Here is a 13,719-nt window from a genome sequence, read left to right as displayed (position 1 = left end):
GAGCTGGGCCCACTGGGTGTATGAAAAGTTGGCAGCAGAGATTCACTCTTCAGACAAGAGGAAGACACAGGCAAATAGTAGGTTATGTGGCTACTTGTCAGCATTGTTCTTTTTTGCACAGAGAGTACAGAGTGGCGAAGCAAGGTGGCCTGTGAAAGCAGAAAAACTGGTGCAGGAGAAGCAGCAGCCAGTTCAGATAGAGCAGCCCATCATGGTGCATTCTGAAAAGATAGGATTTGTGAAGTTTAATGCTAAGCATATGGAGGCTTATGAGGATTTGGTGAAAGCCAAATATACTCCAGGAGAGGCCTTTGAATAAATCACAGCAAAAATGTAGTTTGCAGATTTTGGCACCATGGATGTTGATTCACCAATGCAGGTAAAAGCAGAGGAAACACCAATAAAGCTTGGTAAGGCTTTCACATTATCCAACAAGAGGAAGAAGTCTGAACCAGTCAGCAGAGTGTTTTCCAGATTAGACTTTAGTGTTGAGGAAGTCTCTGGAGTATCAGTAGATACTGGGAAATTGGACAGTGATAAAGTAGTTCAGATGCTGCAGCAGGTGCAGGAATTTGTGAGGCAGCAGAATAATATGCTGAAGGTTCAGAGTATGCAAGCTGAAAGGAATGCAGAAAATTTGATGGAGTTTAAAGGAAAGGTGTCACAGGTGAAAGAGTTTGAAGAGCAGATAGCTATGATGAAAGTAAAGTATGAGCAGGATATGGAGGAAACAGTGGGGAAACAGAAGATGGAGTTAGCAAAAGTGAAGAGATCATTGGGGGAGTTTAAGCAATGGACTGAGAAAGTGGAGGCAGCTGTTGCTTTGGAGTTGGAAGACATGGCAAAGAGGAATGCAGAGTTACAGGTCACTGTGGAGATGCAGAGGTTGAGATTGGAACCTTTGCAGGTACTAGAGCAACAGATGTTGGCACAAGAGGAAATTAGCTTGAGTGCAGTATTAATGAAAGAAGGAGAAGTGTCTATCCTCAAGCAGCAGTTAGCTTTGGTTGCACAGGAGATGTGGCAAAAGACCAAGGAGAGAATGAGATTTGTCATTAAGTATCCATATGAGGTGATAAAGGCAAGGTTAGTGCATGAGGTAGAAGCACAATTGTTGAAGGAAGTGGAGGAATTGCAAAAGGAGAGAGACTGTTTGAAGCAGCAGGTTCAGCAGATGGAAGAGAATCAGAGACAGCAGCTTGCAGAGGCAGGAAAGAAAGAGGAGAATTTTACTAATAGTTTTTTGATGCAGGATGTAGCTGAGGAGAAAGTTGCAGAAGAGCAGATTGATACTATGATTGCAGATATAGCACAAGAGGTGGAAATGGGAAAAGCTGATGCAGCAGAGTCAGATGCAGTAAAAGAAGCAGAGCTGGTGGATCATAAAGTGAATGTTGAGAACTAGAGTAAGGAAGAAGCTGTGCAGCAGAGAGTGGATTCCTGATCAAGGGATATGTGGATCCGGGTCAGATTTCTGCGAAATCTACCACCGGGACGTGCCATGTGTTGAGAGGCACATGTTAGAAACTGACTCTGAATAGCTAAGTCGGATTTTGACTTATCGGATATTTACTGAGCTGTATTTTGCCAAGTCGGATGTAACTGTCTTTCAGTTGCAGTCTGCTGAATGTCTTGTGACTGGGTAGTTAAGTCGGATTTATCTATATAAGTGGGGAATGTATCTGCGCACGATGTATCTGTTCTCTGATATGAATGTGAGGATGACGGTGCAGTGCAGCAACTATTCAGTGTATTGTCTCTGCTTACTCTGATATTCTTTGAGTAGTTATGTTTATTGTGTCTGAATTGTTGTTGATGAAGTATGGTGGAGTAGATGGTTATTCTTGCTGTGTATGATGTTCATGTGTTGACCTAACCCACAACACTTCCGTTGAGGAATTGTTGTAGTCTATGCTTATAGGACAGTGACAGGATAGTGAGAGACAGTACAGGTGCAGGACAGGTTTACCCGCAGCTTACAGTGTCAGAGAGACAGTGTTTTCTGAGCTGTTTTTTGGTTTGTTTTTAGTACACCAGAGCCATTTTACAAAGGAGACTGTGCCAAAATTTCTGCAGAATCTGAAGCTTTCTTGGTTCATTTGACAGGTTGATATTGGTTCAGAGGTCAGTTTACAGGGGAAACTCTACCGAATTTTTCGCAGAAAAGTAAACTATTGTGAAGCGTAGCTATGACTGGATCATAGGACACTGCTCTTTACAATATCAAGAAGCACGATGGAACCAATTTCCCATTGTGGAAGAAGCAGATTTGGCACGTGTTGGTACAAAAGAAGCAGATAAAACCTATAAAGCTCAAGGGGATAAAACGAGAAGATATGGACGAAGATGAATGGAGCAAAATGGATGAATTGGCACTTTCTACCATTATGCTGACTTTGGCAGAAAGCGTTTACTTCAATGTAGCAGACGAGATGTCGGCTTATCAAGCATGGTTAAAGCTGAGTGATCTTTATGAGAAGCAGAGTGCAGCTTCACAGGTATATTGGCTTAAGAAGCTTGTTGACTTGAAGATGAAAGAAGGGACACCTATGTCCAATCATCTGAATGAATTCAACACAATCTATAGTCAGTTGTCAGCTCAAGGTGTCAAGTTTGATGAACCTGTTAGAGCTATGTTCCTGTTGATCACATTGCCGGAAAGTTGGGACACTTTTCGCACAGCTTTGAGTAATTCTGCACCTCTAGATGGTTTGAACATAGCAGGTGTAGAAGGAAGTCTGCTTACTGAAGAAACGAATAGAAAGACAATGGACAAAGGCAAAGGAACAGCCTTAGTTTCCAGGGGAAGGACCAAAGAAAAGTACAAAGGTGGAAAGAGGAATCAGTCTCGTAGAAAGTCCCGCAGTGCTAAAGGCAAGAGTGACATAGAATGCTACCATTGTGGCAAGAAGGGTCACATGAAAAGAGACTGCAGAGAATGGAAAGCAGAAAAAGGCAAAGAGAAAGCTGAAGACCATGGTGAGAAGAACAAGTCCTCAGTGAAGATTCAAGAAATAAATGTGACAAACACTGTTGCAGAGGATGATAGTCTAGTGTCAGGAGACATCTACTTCTTGGAGAATACAATGGACTCAGCTCTTCTTACAGCATCTGATGGAAATGCACTGAGTGACTGGATTATTGTTCGGAGAAGAGGGGGAGATCGACCGCTTAAAGTACTCAACATAAGCTTTCAAGCCATCACCATCAAACTTTCCACCTCTTCTTCCAATTTCCAAGCACACACACTCACCTAGACTATGACACACACACACAGTAAACAGAGAATTGATATAGACAAGCTTGTAAGGAGGTGTAAGAGATGTGTAAGAGATGGAGACTAGATTAGAGAGTACACAACAAAATAACCATAGCTTAAGAGAGTAGAGAAGAGAATCTGCAAGAGAAAGGCCTAAATCTAGCCCCAAACTCCACGGCACCTCTCTTGTGGAGTTGGTATTTAATATATTATTTTTGAGTTTGAGGTGCCAAAAATTGAGGCCCCTCTTTTACAACCACTTCACTTTTGTAAATGAGTGAAGCTCATTAGTTCTTGCATGACCCATAAGGGGAGTTCCCACTACAAATATTTACAGAGCCATAGTGGCTTATTGAAATGAGATTCTAAGATACTGTGCAACTATAAAATGGCCAAGAATAATTGCCGTCGCCTCTTCATCAACTCCCCGCATTCCACTCTACAAAATCATCATCAACTCAATTAGTAAAATAAATAGACAACACATAATTAACCATTACACCCAGCTATCCCAATCGCAGTTAACCACTACAACAGGAGGGTGCCCAGTCTCGTAACATCCCTCCCACCAGGGATAGCAATTGTCCTCAGTTGCTCAATATATAGAGAAATCAACTGGACCGTGAGTGATGGAAAGTGTGGAGAAGGTTGGGAAAGTTGTGAAAAAACTTTTCAGGCATCCATTTGGCATCCTCTCTAGGGTGGCCCTTGAAAGTCAAAAGGTAACGGTTATAAACCATTCCAGTGCGTGTAGTGGTGGTCTCATGGTCAACTATTTTGTCAGGGATGAGTTTCTCTTCTTGGTCTACAAGTGAAGGTGGGTCTTCGTAAATGTGGTGTGTAGGTAGGGGTCCTCTAAATGGTCGTAAAAGACTAATGTGAAATGCATTGTGAATGTGCCAATGTGCAGGTAATTCTAAACAAAAAGAAACATCATTAATGACAGCTGAAATTTTGAAAGGTCCATAAAAACGAGGAGCAAGCTTAACAAAGACATTAGTATCAACACTTTTGATCCTTCGTTTTTCGATGCGAAGTAAAACATGATCACCTTTTTTGAATTGGTGTGCCTTGTGGTGCTTGTTAGCATGCTTGGTGTAAAGTTCTTGTGAGTGTTTAATGGCAGAATGCACACTTGCATAAATATCATGAAAGTCATTAGTGAAATCATCAGCGGCAGGCACAACATTAGAAAGACGTGAAGCAGGAGTAGGAAGTGAGTGACCATAGACAATTTCAAATGGAGACTTACCCGTGGCAGTGTGAGTGGTGTTGTTGTAGGCAAATTGCAAAATATGAAGGTAATCATCCCATTTCTTAGGTTGAGAAGAAACATAAGCCTTTAACAAGTCAATAATAGTGCGGTTGGTGACTTCGGTTTGACCATTAGATTCAGGATGAAATGCAGAAGTGAAGTCAAGTGTAGTGCCAAGATTTTCAAACACAGTAGTCCAAAAAGCACTACAAAATTTTGAATCTCGATAAGAAATAATCACTTTAGGCAAACCATGATGTGGGAAAATAGTCTTAAGAAACAAAAGTGCAGCTTGATGTGCTGTGAGTGTTTTCTTACACGGAACAAAGTACGCTTGTTTAGAGAAACGATCAATAATAGTCCATATCATGTCATGTTTGTGCGTTGTGAGTGGGAAACCAGTAACAAAATCCATTGAAATATGTTCCCAATATCTTTCAGGAATGAGGAGAGGGTGTAAAAGTCCCAATTTCTTACCTGTAGTTGCTTTGATTTTTTGACAAATCAAACAAGTTGAAACATACTGTTTAACATCCATTCTCATAGTAGGCCAATAGAAATCACGACATAAATTTTGAAAAGTTGCAGCAAATCCTCTATGTCCAGCATAAGGTGGTTTGTGCAATTCTTCAATAATTAATGTACGGAAAGGTTTAGTCACACACAATTTTTGTTTGAAATAAAGGAAGTTTTCTTGAATAGTGTATTCGAGAAATGAGTGTAAATAATTATCAAGCATGTGCAACCATGTCGTTTTGAAGTCATCATCATGTGCATAAGTGTCAGGCATAGTGTCAAATGAAGTTCCCGTAATGGTTGATAGATGATTAAGTGAGGGTCTTCTACTCAAAGCATCAGCTACAACGTTTTCTTTACCAGGTTGGTATTGAATGTTGGGCTGAAAGCTTTGAATAAAAGCTGCCCATTTAATATGTCTATCATCTATTAAGGGCTGAGAAAGTAAATATTTGATACTTTGTTGATCAGTTTTAATGATCAAGTCAGTACCCATTTCATAGTGTTTCCAAATTTTCAATGCATGTACCACAGCAGTTAACTCTTTATCATAAGTACTGAACTTTGTTTCAGACGGTTTGAATTTACGACTTTCGAAAGCAATGGGATGGTTATCTTGCATAAGGACTGCACCGATACCTTTACCACTAGCATCGTGACTACCACAAAGAATGGTCGTTCAAAATCAGGCAATTGCAATACAGGTGCATTAGTCAAAGCATGTTTAAGTGCATTAAATGAGCTTTCTTGCAAATCATTCCATTCATAAGGCGTGTTTTTCTTCAACAAGAGAGTCAAATAATGTGCTTTGTAAGCAAAATTACGAACAAATTTCCTGTAATAGCTGCAAAGACCAATAAAAGATCGTAGCTCATGCAAGTTTTTGGGTCTAGGCCAGGATTGAATGGCTTCAATTTTCTTTGGATCGACATGAATTCCTTTACCCAATACAATATGTCCCAAGTATTCAATTTCAGATTGGAAAAATGAACTCTTGTCAGGATTCAAATACAAGTGATTTTGTGCAAGTAGATCAAATACACGTGTTAAATGTTGCTTATGGTCTTCTTCAGATTTACTGAATACCAAAATGTCATCAAAAAATACAATCACAAAATCTTGATGGTCAATGAAAATTCGATTCATCATGCGTGTGAATGTAGCTGGTGCATTTGTCAAACCAAATGGCATGACAAGAAATTCATAGTGCCCAGTTTGTGTTCTGAAAGCAGTTTTGTAGACATCATGTTCAAACATTTTGACTTGGTGATATCCTGATTTAAGGTCAATTTTGCTAAATATGTTTGCCCCTTTCACTTTGTCTAGTAGATCATCCACTCTAGGAATAGGAAACCTATTCTTAATGGTGATCTTGTTTAAAGCCCTGTAGTCGATACACATACGAAAGGCTCCATTTTTCTTCTTGACAAGAAGTACTGGAGCTCCGTATGGTGAACTACTAGGTCGGATTAGGCCTCGGTCAAGTAAATCAGTGATTTGAGTTTGTATTTCCTTGTGTGCGGTAGGATTTACACGATAAGGTGCTCTACAAGGAGGTTCACTACCCGGTATGATGTCATCTTTGTGGTCTTCTGGGCGTGATGGTGGAATTCCAGGTGGTAGATCATGCATGAAACACTCTTTAAATTGTGAGATAAATTCATCGTGTATGGAATTATGTGAAGTTTCAGTTTCAGCAGAAATTTGATTTACCAATACTAGATATGTTTTTCCCAGTTTTCGAATTGCTCGTTTGGCTTGAGTGTGAGAGAGGCGTGGAAATTTTTGTTGTGCTAGTGTTGCTTGGATGGAGAAAGTTTTATTATTATGAGTGAGAGACATTGTACGTGTTTTATAATTAATCAAAGGGTCAAATTCGTGACGAAATGGCATTCCCAAAATCATATCGAGTCCATGCAATGGTGCTACCAAAAATGTACGTGCTTGTGTGAATTCACCAATGCAAACTTCAACAGTGACTTGAGTTTTACAATTAAAACGTTGATTATTAAAAACAGTTTTGACCTTGTGGGGCGATGAAATTTCAGAGAGTGATAGTTGTTGTGCCAATCGTGTGGAAATGAAATCATGGCTACTACCATCATCTAGCAGAATGGTGACATTTTCACCCTTAACAGTGCCTTGCACTTTAAACAAAGTGTGAGGAGATATAGGAGTACCTGAGGATGGGTTTTCATCGTTATCATAATCAGGATCATATCCCTCACCGTAGTTAACTTCCACTTCATTGTCGTCGAGTGTAGCATCTTCGATGAGGTTAAGAGTAGCTCCATTGGGGCGGTTGTTGTTGAAGGGTTTTTGACTTGAATTCCTGTTGACTCCATTTGAATGGCCATTGGATTGACCATTGCCCTTAGCATGACCATTTGGGCACTTATCTGCATAGTGACCATACTGAAAGCATTTAAAACACTTCACCTTTTTGTTACCATTAGAATTTGGAGGAAAACGCTGGTTGAAAGGATGTTGGTCGCCTTGTTGCTGAGTGTTGTTGTGGTTGTTGCTCGTATGAGGTTGAGCAGTGGCAGGAAGATTGTCAAATCTTCGTCTTTTGAAAAAGGTACGGCTTTGGTGTTTGCTTCTGTCAGAGTTAGGAGAGAAAGGAGGTCTCTTGTTGTGGTTAGTGTTAGCAGGTTGATCAGTGTGAGAGGAATGTCCACCTTTCTTCTTTTCTACGTTGAGAGCCAAGTTAATGGCCTTTGACAGAGAATCTGGTTCGAACATATCTACCTCAGCACTAATTTGTAGTGCCAAGCCTGATATGTACTTTCGCTTCAATTTCCTGCGACTAACATGTTCAATAGCTTGCAATTGAATTAGACATAGTGTAACCCTGTACATCTTCATTTCTACCCTGTCGAATTAAATCCCATTGACGTCGTGCTTTAGCTTTGTACTGTGTTGGCAAAAATTGGGGTAAAAACACTTTTTTGAATGCATTCCAGGTGCGTGGTCTTCTTCCATGTTGTTTGGTGGCGTTCCACCACAATGCAACGCTGCTAGTGAGATGATTGGATGCACACTTTACCATTTCACGCTCGGGAAAGTCTTCATCATGAAAGTAGTCATCTAACTGACTAACCCATGCTAGAACCGTGCTAGCATCTTTAGTGCCATCAAAATCTTTGAAAGTGAAGGCTTTTCTGCTAATTTTGTTTTTCTTGGGTGCCGGTGCAGATTTGGTGCGTGCAGAATGTAATAATTTATCTTCAAGTTCTTGCCTTCTCATGCGTTCATATGTGAGTGACTGCTGCAAATTTTGAAGTTGCTCTGCAATCGTGGGTGCATGAGGAAGATGTGCCATGATTGCGTGCTTTTCTTTTTCTTTTTTCTTGTTTTTTCTTTTTTTCTTTTTTTTTCTTTCTTTTTCTTTAAAAAAATAAATAATTAAATGGTAATGCTTAAAAAGGCTATTTGGTGATATTCACAGATGCAATAAGCGGAATAAAATAAAATAAATAACAGAAATGTAATGTACTTAGCTGAAAAAGAGCGGTGGCGTCCAGTCCAGAATGGCGATGCGCTAGGAAATTGCCAGAGAATAGACAGTCCGACGGTGTGTCACCGAGCCAGTTGAATTTCGTGGCACCCGATCTCCCGTATCTCAAAAGCAATGGCAATTAGCAATCCCGAAAGACAGCCGAAGATTTTTTTTTTTTTTGAAGGTTGGCGGCCCAAGAATTCTTAATGAAGGGCGGAGTATGTGATTTTTACGGTTGTGTTTGTAGTGGTGCCGACCAAGGGGTGCAAGGCTTACTAATTGTGTCCAAAGCCAAAGTGTTGAGGATATTGAAAGGGTGTTTGTCTTCTTTAAAGGTTATTAAGCTTGAAGATAAAATGGACGGTGACCACTTAAATACCTCTTTGAGCTTAACTTTAAGTCTTTGAAGTTAACTTTAACTTTTAAGTTTGCATGGGATTATGTGGAAGAACAACTCAAGCTAAAAAAAATTGAGATGGCGACCTCTAGAAGTTTTCGAGGCTACAAGACAAAAGCAAGAATTGATGCATAAACTAAGCCAATACTTTTGACAGTATTTTCTGCAACTTTTGATGAGGTTGACATTTAGCTTTTCTTGTGTGCAGGAGGGTGTTCTCGCAGATTGTTCTCGTGCGTATCTTCATGTATACGCAAGCTTAGCGAGTGCTTAAATTTAACCGTTGAACATACCCGTTCTTGATCGTCTTGAAGCCGAAATTGAAAATTGATTGCCGATTAGCCACCAATTAACAATCGAGTTTTTCTTCTGTGAACTCGATCAATTATACTTCGAATTTCCACGAACCCTTGAATCCTTGAATTGCAAAGTGGATGAATTGCAATTGGGGTTTTGTCGATTAGAGAAAACTCCTTCTTAAAACTGAAATCTGGTGCCGATTAATCCTCGAACCTGAGGCTCTGATACCACTGTTGGGAGAAGAGGGGGAGATGGACCGCTTAAAGTACTCAACATAAGCTTTCAAGCCATCACCATCAAACTGTCCACCTCTTCTTCCAATTTCCAAGTACACACACTCACCTAGACTATGACACAGTAAACAGAGAATTGATATAGACAAGCTTGTAAGGAGGTGTAAGAGATGTGTAAGGGATGGAGACTAGATTAGAGAGTACACAGCAAAATAACCATAGCTTAAGAGAGTAGAGAAGAGAATCTGCAAGAGAAAGGCCTAAATCTAGCCCCAAACTCCACGACACCTCTCTTGTGGAGTTGGTATTTAATATATTATTTTTGAGTTTGAGGTGCCAAAAATTGAGGCCCCTCTTTTACAACCACTTCACTTTTGTAAATGAGTGAAGCTCATTAGTTCTTGCATGACCCATAAGGGGAGTTCCCACTACAAATATTTACAGAGCCATAGTGGCTTATTGAAATGAGATTCTAAAATACTGTGCAACTATAAAATGGCCAAGAATAATTGCCGTCGCCTCTTCATCAACTCCCCGCATTCCACTCTACAAAATCATCATCAACTCAATTAGTAAAATAAATAGACAGCACATAATTAACCATTACGCCCAGCTATCCCAATTGCAGTTAACCACTACAACAGGAGGGTGCCCAGTCTCGTAACAATTATAGACTCAGGGGCATCACTTCATGTGTCTCCAAACAAGGAGTGGTTTACCTCTTATGTGGCCACTAAAGATCATGTTCGGCTAGGAAATGGGCAGACATGTGAGATCTTAGGTGTTGGAGATGTACAATTGAAGTTTCAGAATGGCTCTTCTTTCACGCTGAAGAATGTGAGACATGTTCCCGCAATTACAAAGAGCTTGATCAGCACAGGTTTACTTGATGATGCTGGCTACGTCACCACTTTTGGGCAGAACATGTGGAAGATATCCAAGGGTTCTATGACAGTAGCACATGGAGTAAAGTCTGGAGGACTTTACATGATTTATGTATCAAATGTCTCTAAAAATGTAATCAATGTAACCGAGCAGCCGAACGTTTCTTTGTGGCATAGCCGGTTAGGACATATGTCCAAGAAGGGAATGGAAATCTTGTCTCGTTCTGGTTATTTTCCTGGATTTTCATTTAATGATTCTGAATTCTGTGAACATTGTCTGTATGGTAAGCAAACACAGCAGCCACATAAGCATAGAAGTAGTAGAAGAGATACACAGTTGGCACTTGCTCATAGTGATTTGTGTGGACCTATGCCTAACCTATCTCTAGGGGGAGCTTCTTACTTTATGACATTTATAGATGATTACTCTAGGAAAGTATGGGTTTACTTTCTCAAGTACAAGGATGAAGCGTTTAGTGTTTTCAAAACGTTTGTGACACTTGTGGAGAATCAGAGTGGCAAGAAGCTTAAATGCTTACGCACTGACAATGGTGGAGAGTATGTTTCAAAGGCCTTTCAGGACTTTTGTGAGTCAAAAGGTATAAAACGTGAACTTACTGCTCCTTACAATCCTCCTCAAAATGGTGTTGCTGAGAGGATGAATAGGACCATACAAGAGAAGATCAGAAGTATGTTGTCTAATGCACAACTGCCAAATGGGTTTTGGACTGAAGCTGTATCAGCAGCTGTTCATCTTGTAAATAGATCTCCTAGCAAGGTTTTGCAGAAGGATTCAGTGCCAGAGATGGTATGGTCAGGCAAAATGCCCTCATACAAGCATCTCAAAGTCTTTGGCTATGAGGCATATACTCACGTGCCAAAGGAATTTAGGAACAAACTTGAGCCAAAGAGTAGAAAGTGCATCTTTCTAGGCTATGGTAATTCTGGTGAGATGGGGTACAGACTTTGGGATCCTGAATCCAGAAAGGTTGTCCGCAGCAATGATGCTCACTTTAATGAATCCAAATATCATTCTAAACCAGAGAGGGTTGAGGAGATTAGAAGAGTTGTCTTCCAAGAAGATGGACCTGCACGTGCAAGACAAAATGTCAGGGCTCAAGAGGAGCAAGGACAGGATAGAGTGGAACCACAGGTTGTGGCTGAGCCTGAGCCACCTATTGTGCATAGATCTGGACGTGTCACACGACCTCCTGATAGGTTTGTTCCATCTATGAATTATGTCATGTTGACTGATTGCAATGAGCCTTCATGTTACAAGGAAGCAGTGCAAATGAAGGACTCCGGGAATTGGCAATTGGCCATGCAGTCAGAGATGACAGCTCTGCATAAAAACAAGACATGGAAGCTAGTTAAATTACCACAGGGCAAAAAGGCTCTACCTTGTAAATGGGTTTACAGGTATAAGATCACCGCTCATGATAGTCAGCCAAAGTACAAAGCAAGGCTTGTTGCCAAGGGCTTTAAGCAAGAACAAGGCATTGACTTTGATGAAGTCTTCTCTCCAGTGGTCAAGATGACTACATTGAGATGCTTTCTTTCATTGGTTGCCATATTAGATTTGGTGTTGCACCAAATGGATGTCAAGACAACGTTCTTGCATGGTGATTTAGATGTGGAAATTTACATGCAGCAGCCAAAAGGGTATGCCAGTTGTTAAAGAGTCTTTATGGCTTAAAAAAATCACCGAGGGCATGGTACCATAAATTCCACAAGTTTATGCTTTCTCATGGCTACAAACGTAGTGAGTTCGATCACTGTCTATATACAACGAAGGCTAAGGATGGCAGTTGGCTGATCCTTATTTTGTATGTGGATGACATGTTGATTGCTGGCAAGCACTTGGAAGAAATTTCAGCTTTGAAGTCAAAGATGGAAAAATCGTTTGACATGAAAGACATGGGTGAGGCAAGTCATATATATACTTGGTATGCGCATTGAGAGAGACAGATTAAAGAAGTTGATTTGGTTATCTCAAACAGAGTATATTGACAAGGTTTTGCAACGTTTCAATATGGAGAAGGGAAAGGCACTGAGTGTTCCACTGCCACCATATGTGAAAGTTAGGAAACAAGATTGTCCTGTGTCTGAGGAAGAACAGGCTGAAATGGATAAGATTCCATACGCGTCTGTAGTGGGTAGTTTGATGTATGCAATGATTGCCACTCGCCCAGACATTGCATTTGCAGTGGGAGTAGTAAGTCGATACATGTCAAACCCAGGCAAGAAACATTGGGAGGTAGTGAAAGGAATATTGAGATACCTGAAAGCTACAAAGAGTATGCGTATATGCTATGGGAGTCAGGAGCTAAGTGTAAAGGGTTTTACAGACTCAGATTATGCAGGTGACTTAGACAACCGAAGTTCTACGTCAGGGTATGTCTTTACATTCGCTCGTGGAGCAGTATCATGGCGTTCTAGATTACAAGATTGTGTTACTCAGTCTACTACAGAGGCTGAATATGTTGCAGCATCAGAGGCATGCAAAGAATCAATTTGGCTTAATCGACTAGTAACAGATTTGGGAATCAAAGAAGAGATGATTGTGTTATATTGTGATAGTCAAAGTGCTATACAATTGGCCCGCAATCCAGTTTATCACTCGAAGACAAAGCATGTGGATGTGAAGTATCATTTCATCAGGGAAATGCTCGAGGGTAAGCAACTTCAGCTTGTCAAAGTTCACACCACAGAAAATCCTGCTGATCTACTTACAAAAGGACTTCCCTCAGAGAGCTTTGCGCATTTTCGCAAGCAGTTAGGTGTAGGGTAGTACATCACTTCTCTACATCTCTTGTATATTAGCTTGTATAGTAGCTTCTCTCACACTTAAAGTATCACATTGGACTTTAAGTGGGAGGTTGTTGGGGTATAAAGCCCAATGTGGTCGCCTAGGTAAGTGGGTGGGCCGCCAGGTATGTACACATATTCTTTTGTTCAAACCTAATAAGAACTCACTATGCTCTACACATTACAGTAGAGCGAGTTCACCATATCGTCGTGCTCTTCTTCTCGCACTCTCTCTCGCATCGTACTTCCGCTCGTACTCCTTCACAAGGTCAAGTGTGGTGGTGATGAGGACTATGCGCCAATGGTTTGCTTGGCGAAGGTAAAGAGCAAGAAAGCAAAGAGGAAACTAGAGATGGGTTTGTTGAAGCTGGAAAACTATGGGTATAGCTCGACGACGGAGCTTCATCATGTGTCAAAAGAAAGTTCAAGCATCAAAGAGGTAGCTACTTTGCCATTGGTCAACCATTCTGATCATTCATTTCAATTTGTGCCTCCAGTTTGGTGTGCTCCTGTACAAGAGTCTGTTAGCCTGGCTAGCAAGGATACGGTCCGAGCCAAAGTGTGC

The 13,719-nt window shown here is 40.7% G+C and overlaps 1 protein-coding gene across 1 annotated transcript; it reads left to right on the top strand.

Annotated features, from left to right (window-relative positions):
• Window positions 1–355: 355 nt before the first annotated feature.
• On the top strand, window positions 356–1,405 carry LOC147453231 (uncharacterized). Its single transcript, XM_086519117.1, has one exon. The coding sequence runs from the start codon at window positions 356–358 to the stop codon at window positions 1,403–1,405; it is 1,050 nt and encodes a 349-aa protein (XP_086375243.1).
• Window positions 1,406–13,719: the final 12,314 nt, after the last annotated feature.

The sequence above is a fragment of the Adiantum capillus-veneris genome, chromosome 8, assembly GCF_014529385.1.
Source record: "Adiantum capillus-veneris isolate H3 chromosome 8, ASM1452938v2, whole genome shotgun sequence".
Taxonomy (NCBI): domain Eukaryota; kingdom Viridiplantae; phylum Streptophyta; class Polypodiopsida; order Polypodiales; family Pteridaceae; genus Adiantum; species Adiantum capillus-veneris.
Note: the sequence above shows the minus strand (reverse complement) of the source record. Positions and strands in the feature narration are given on the sequence as shown.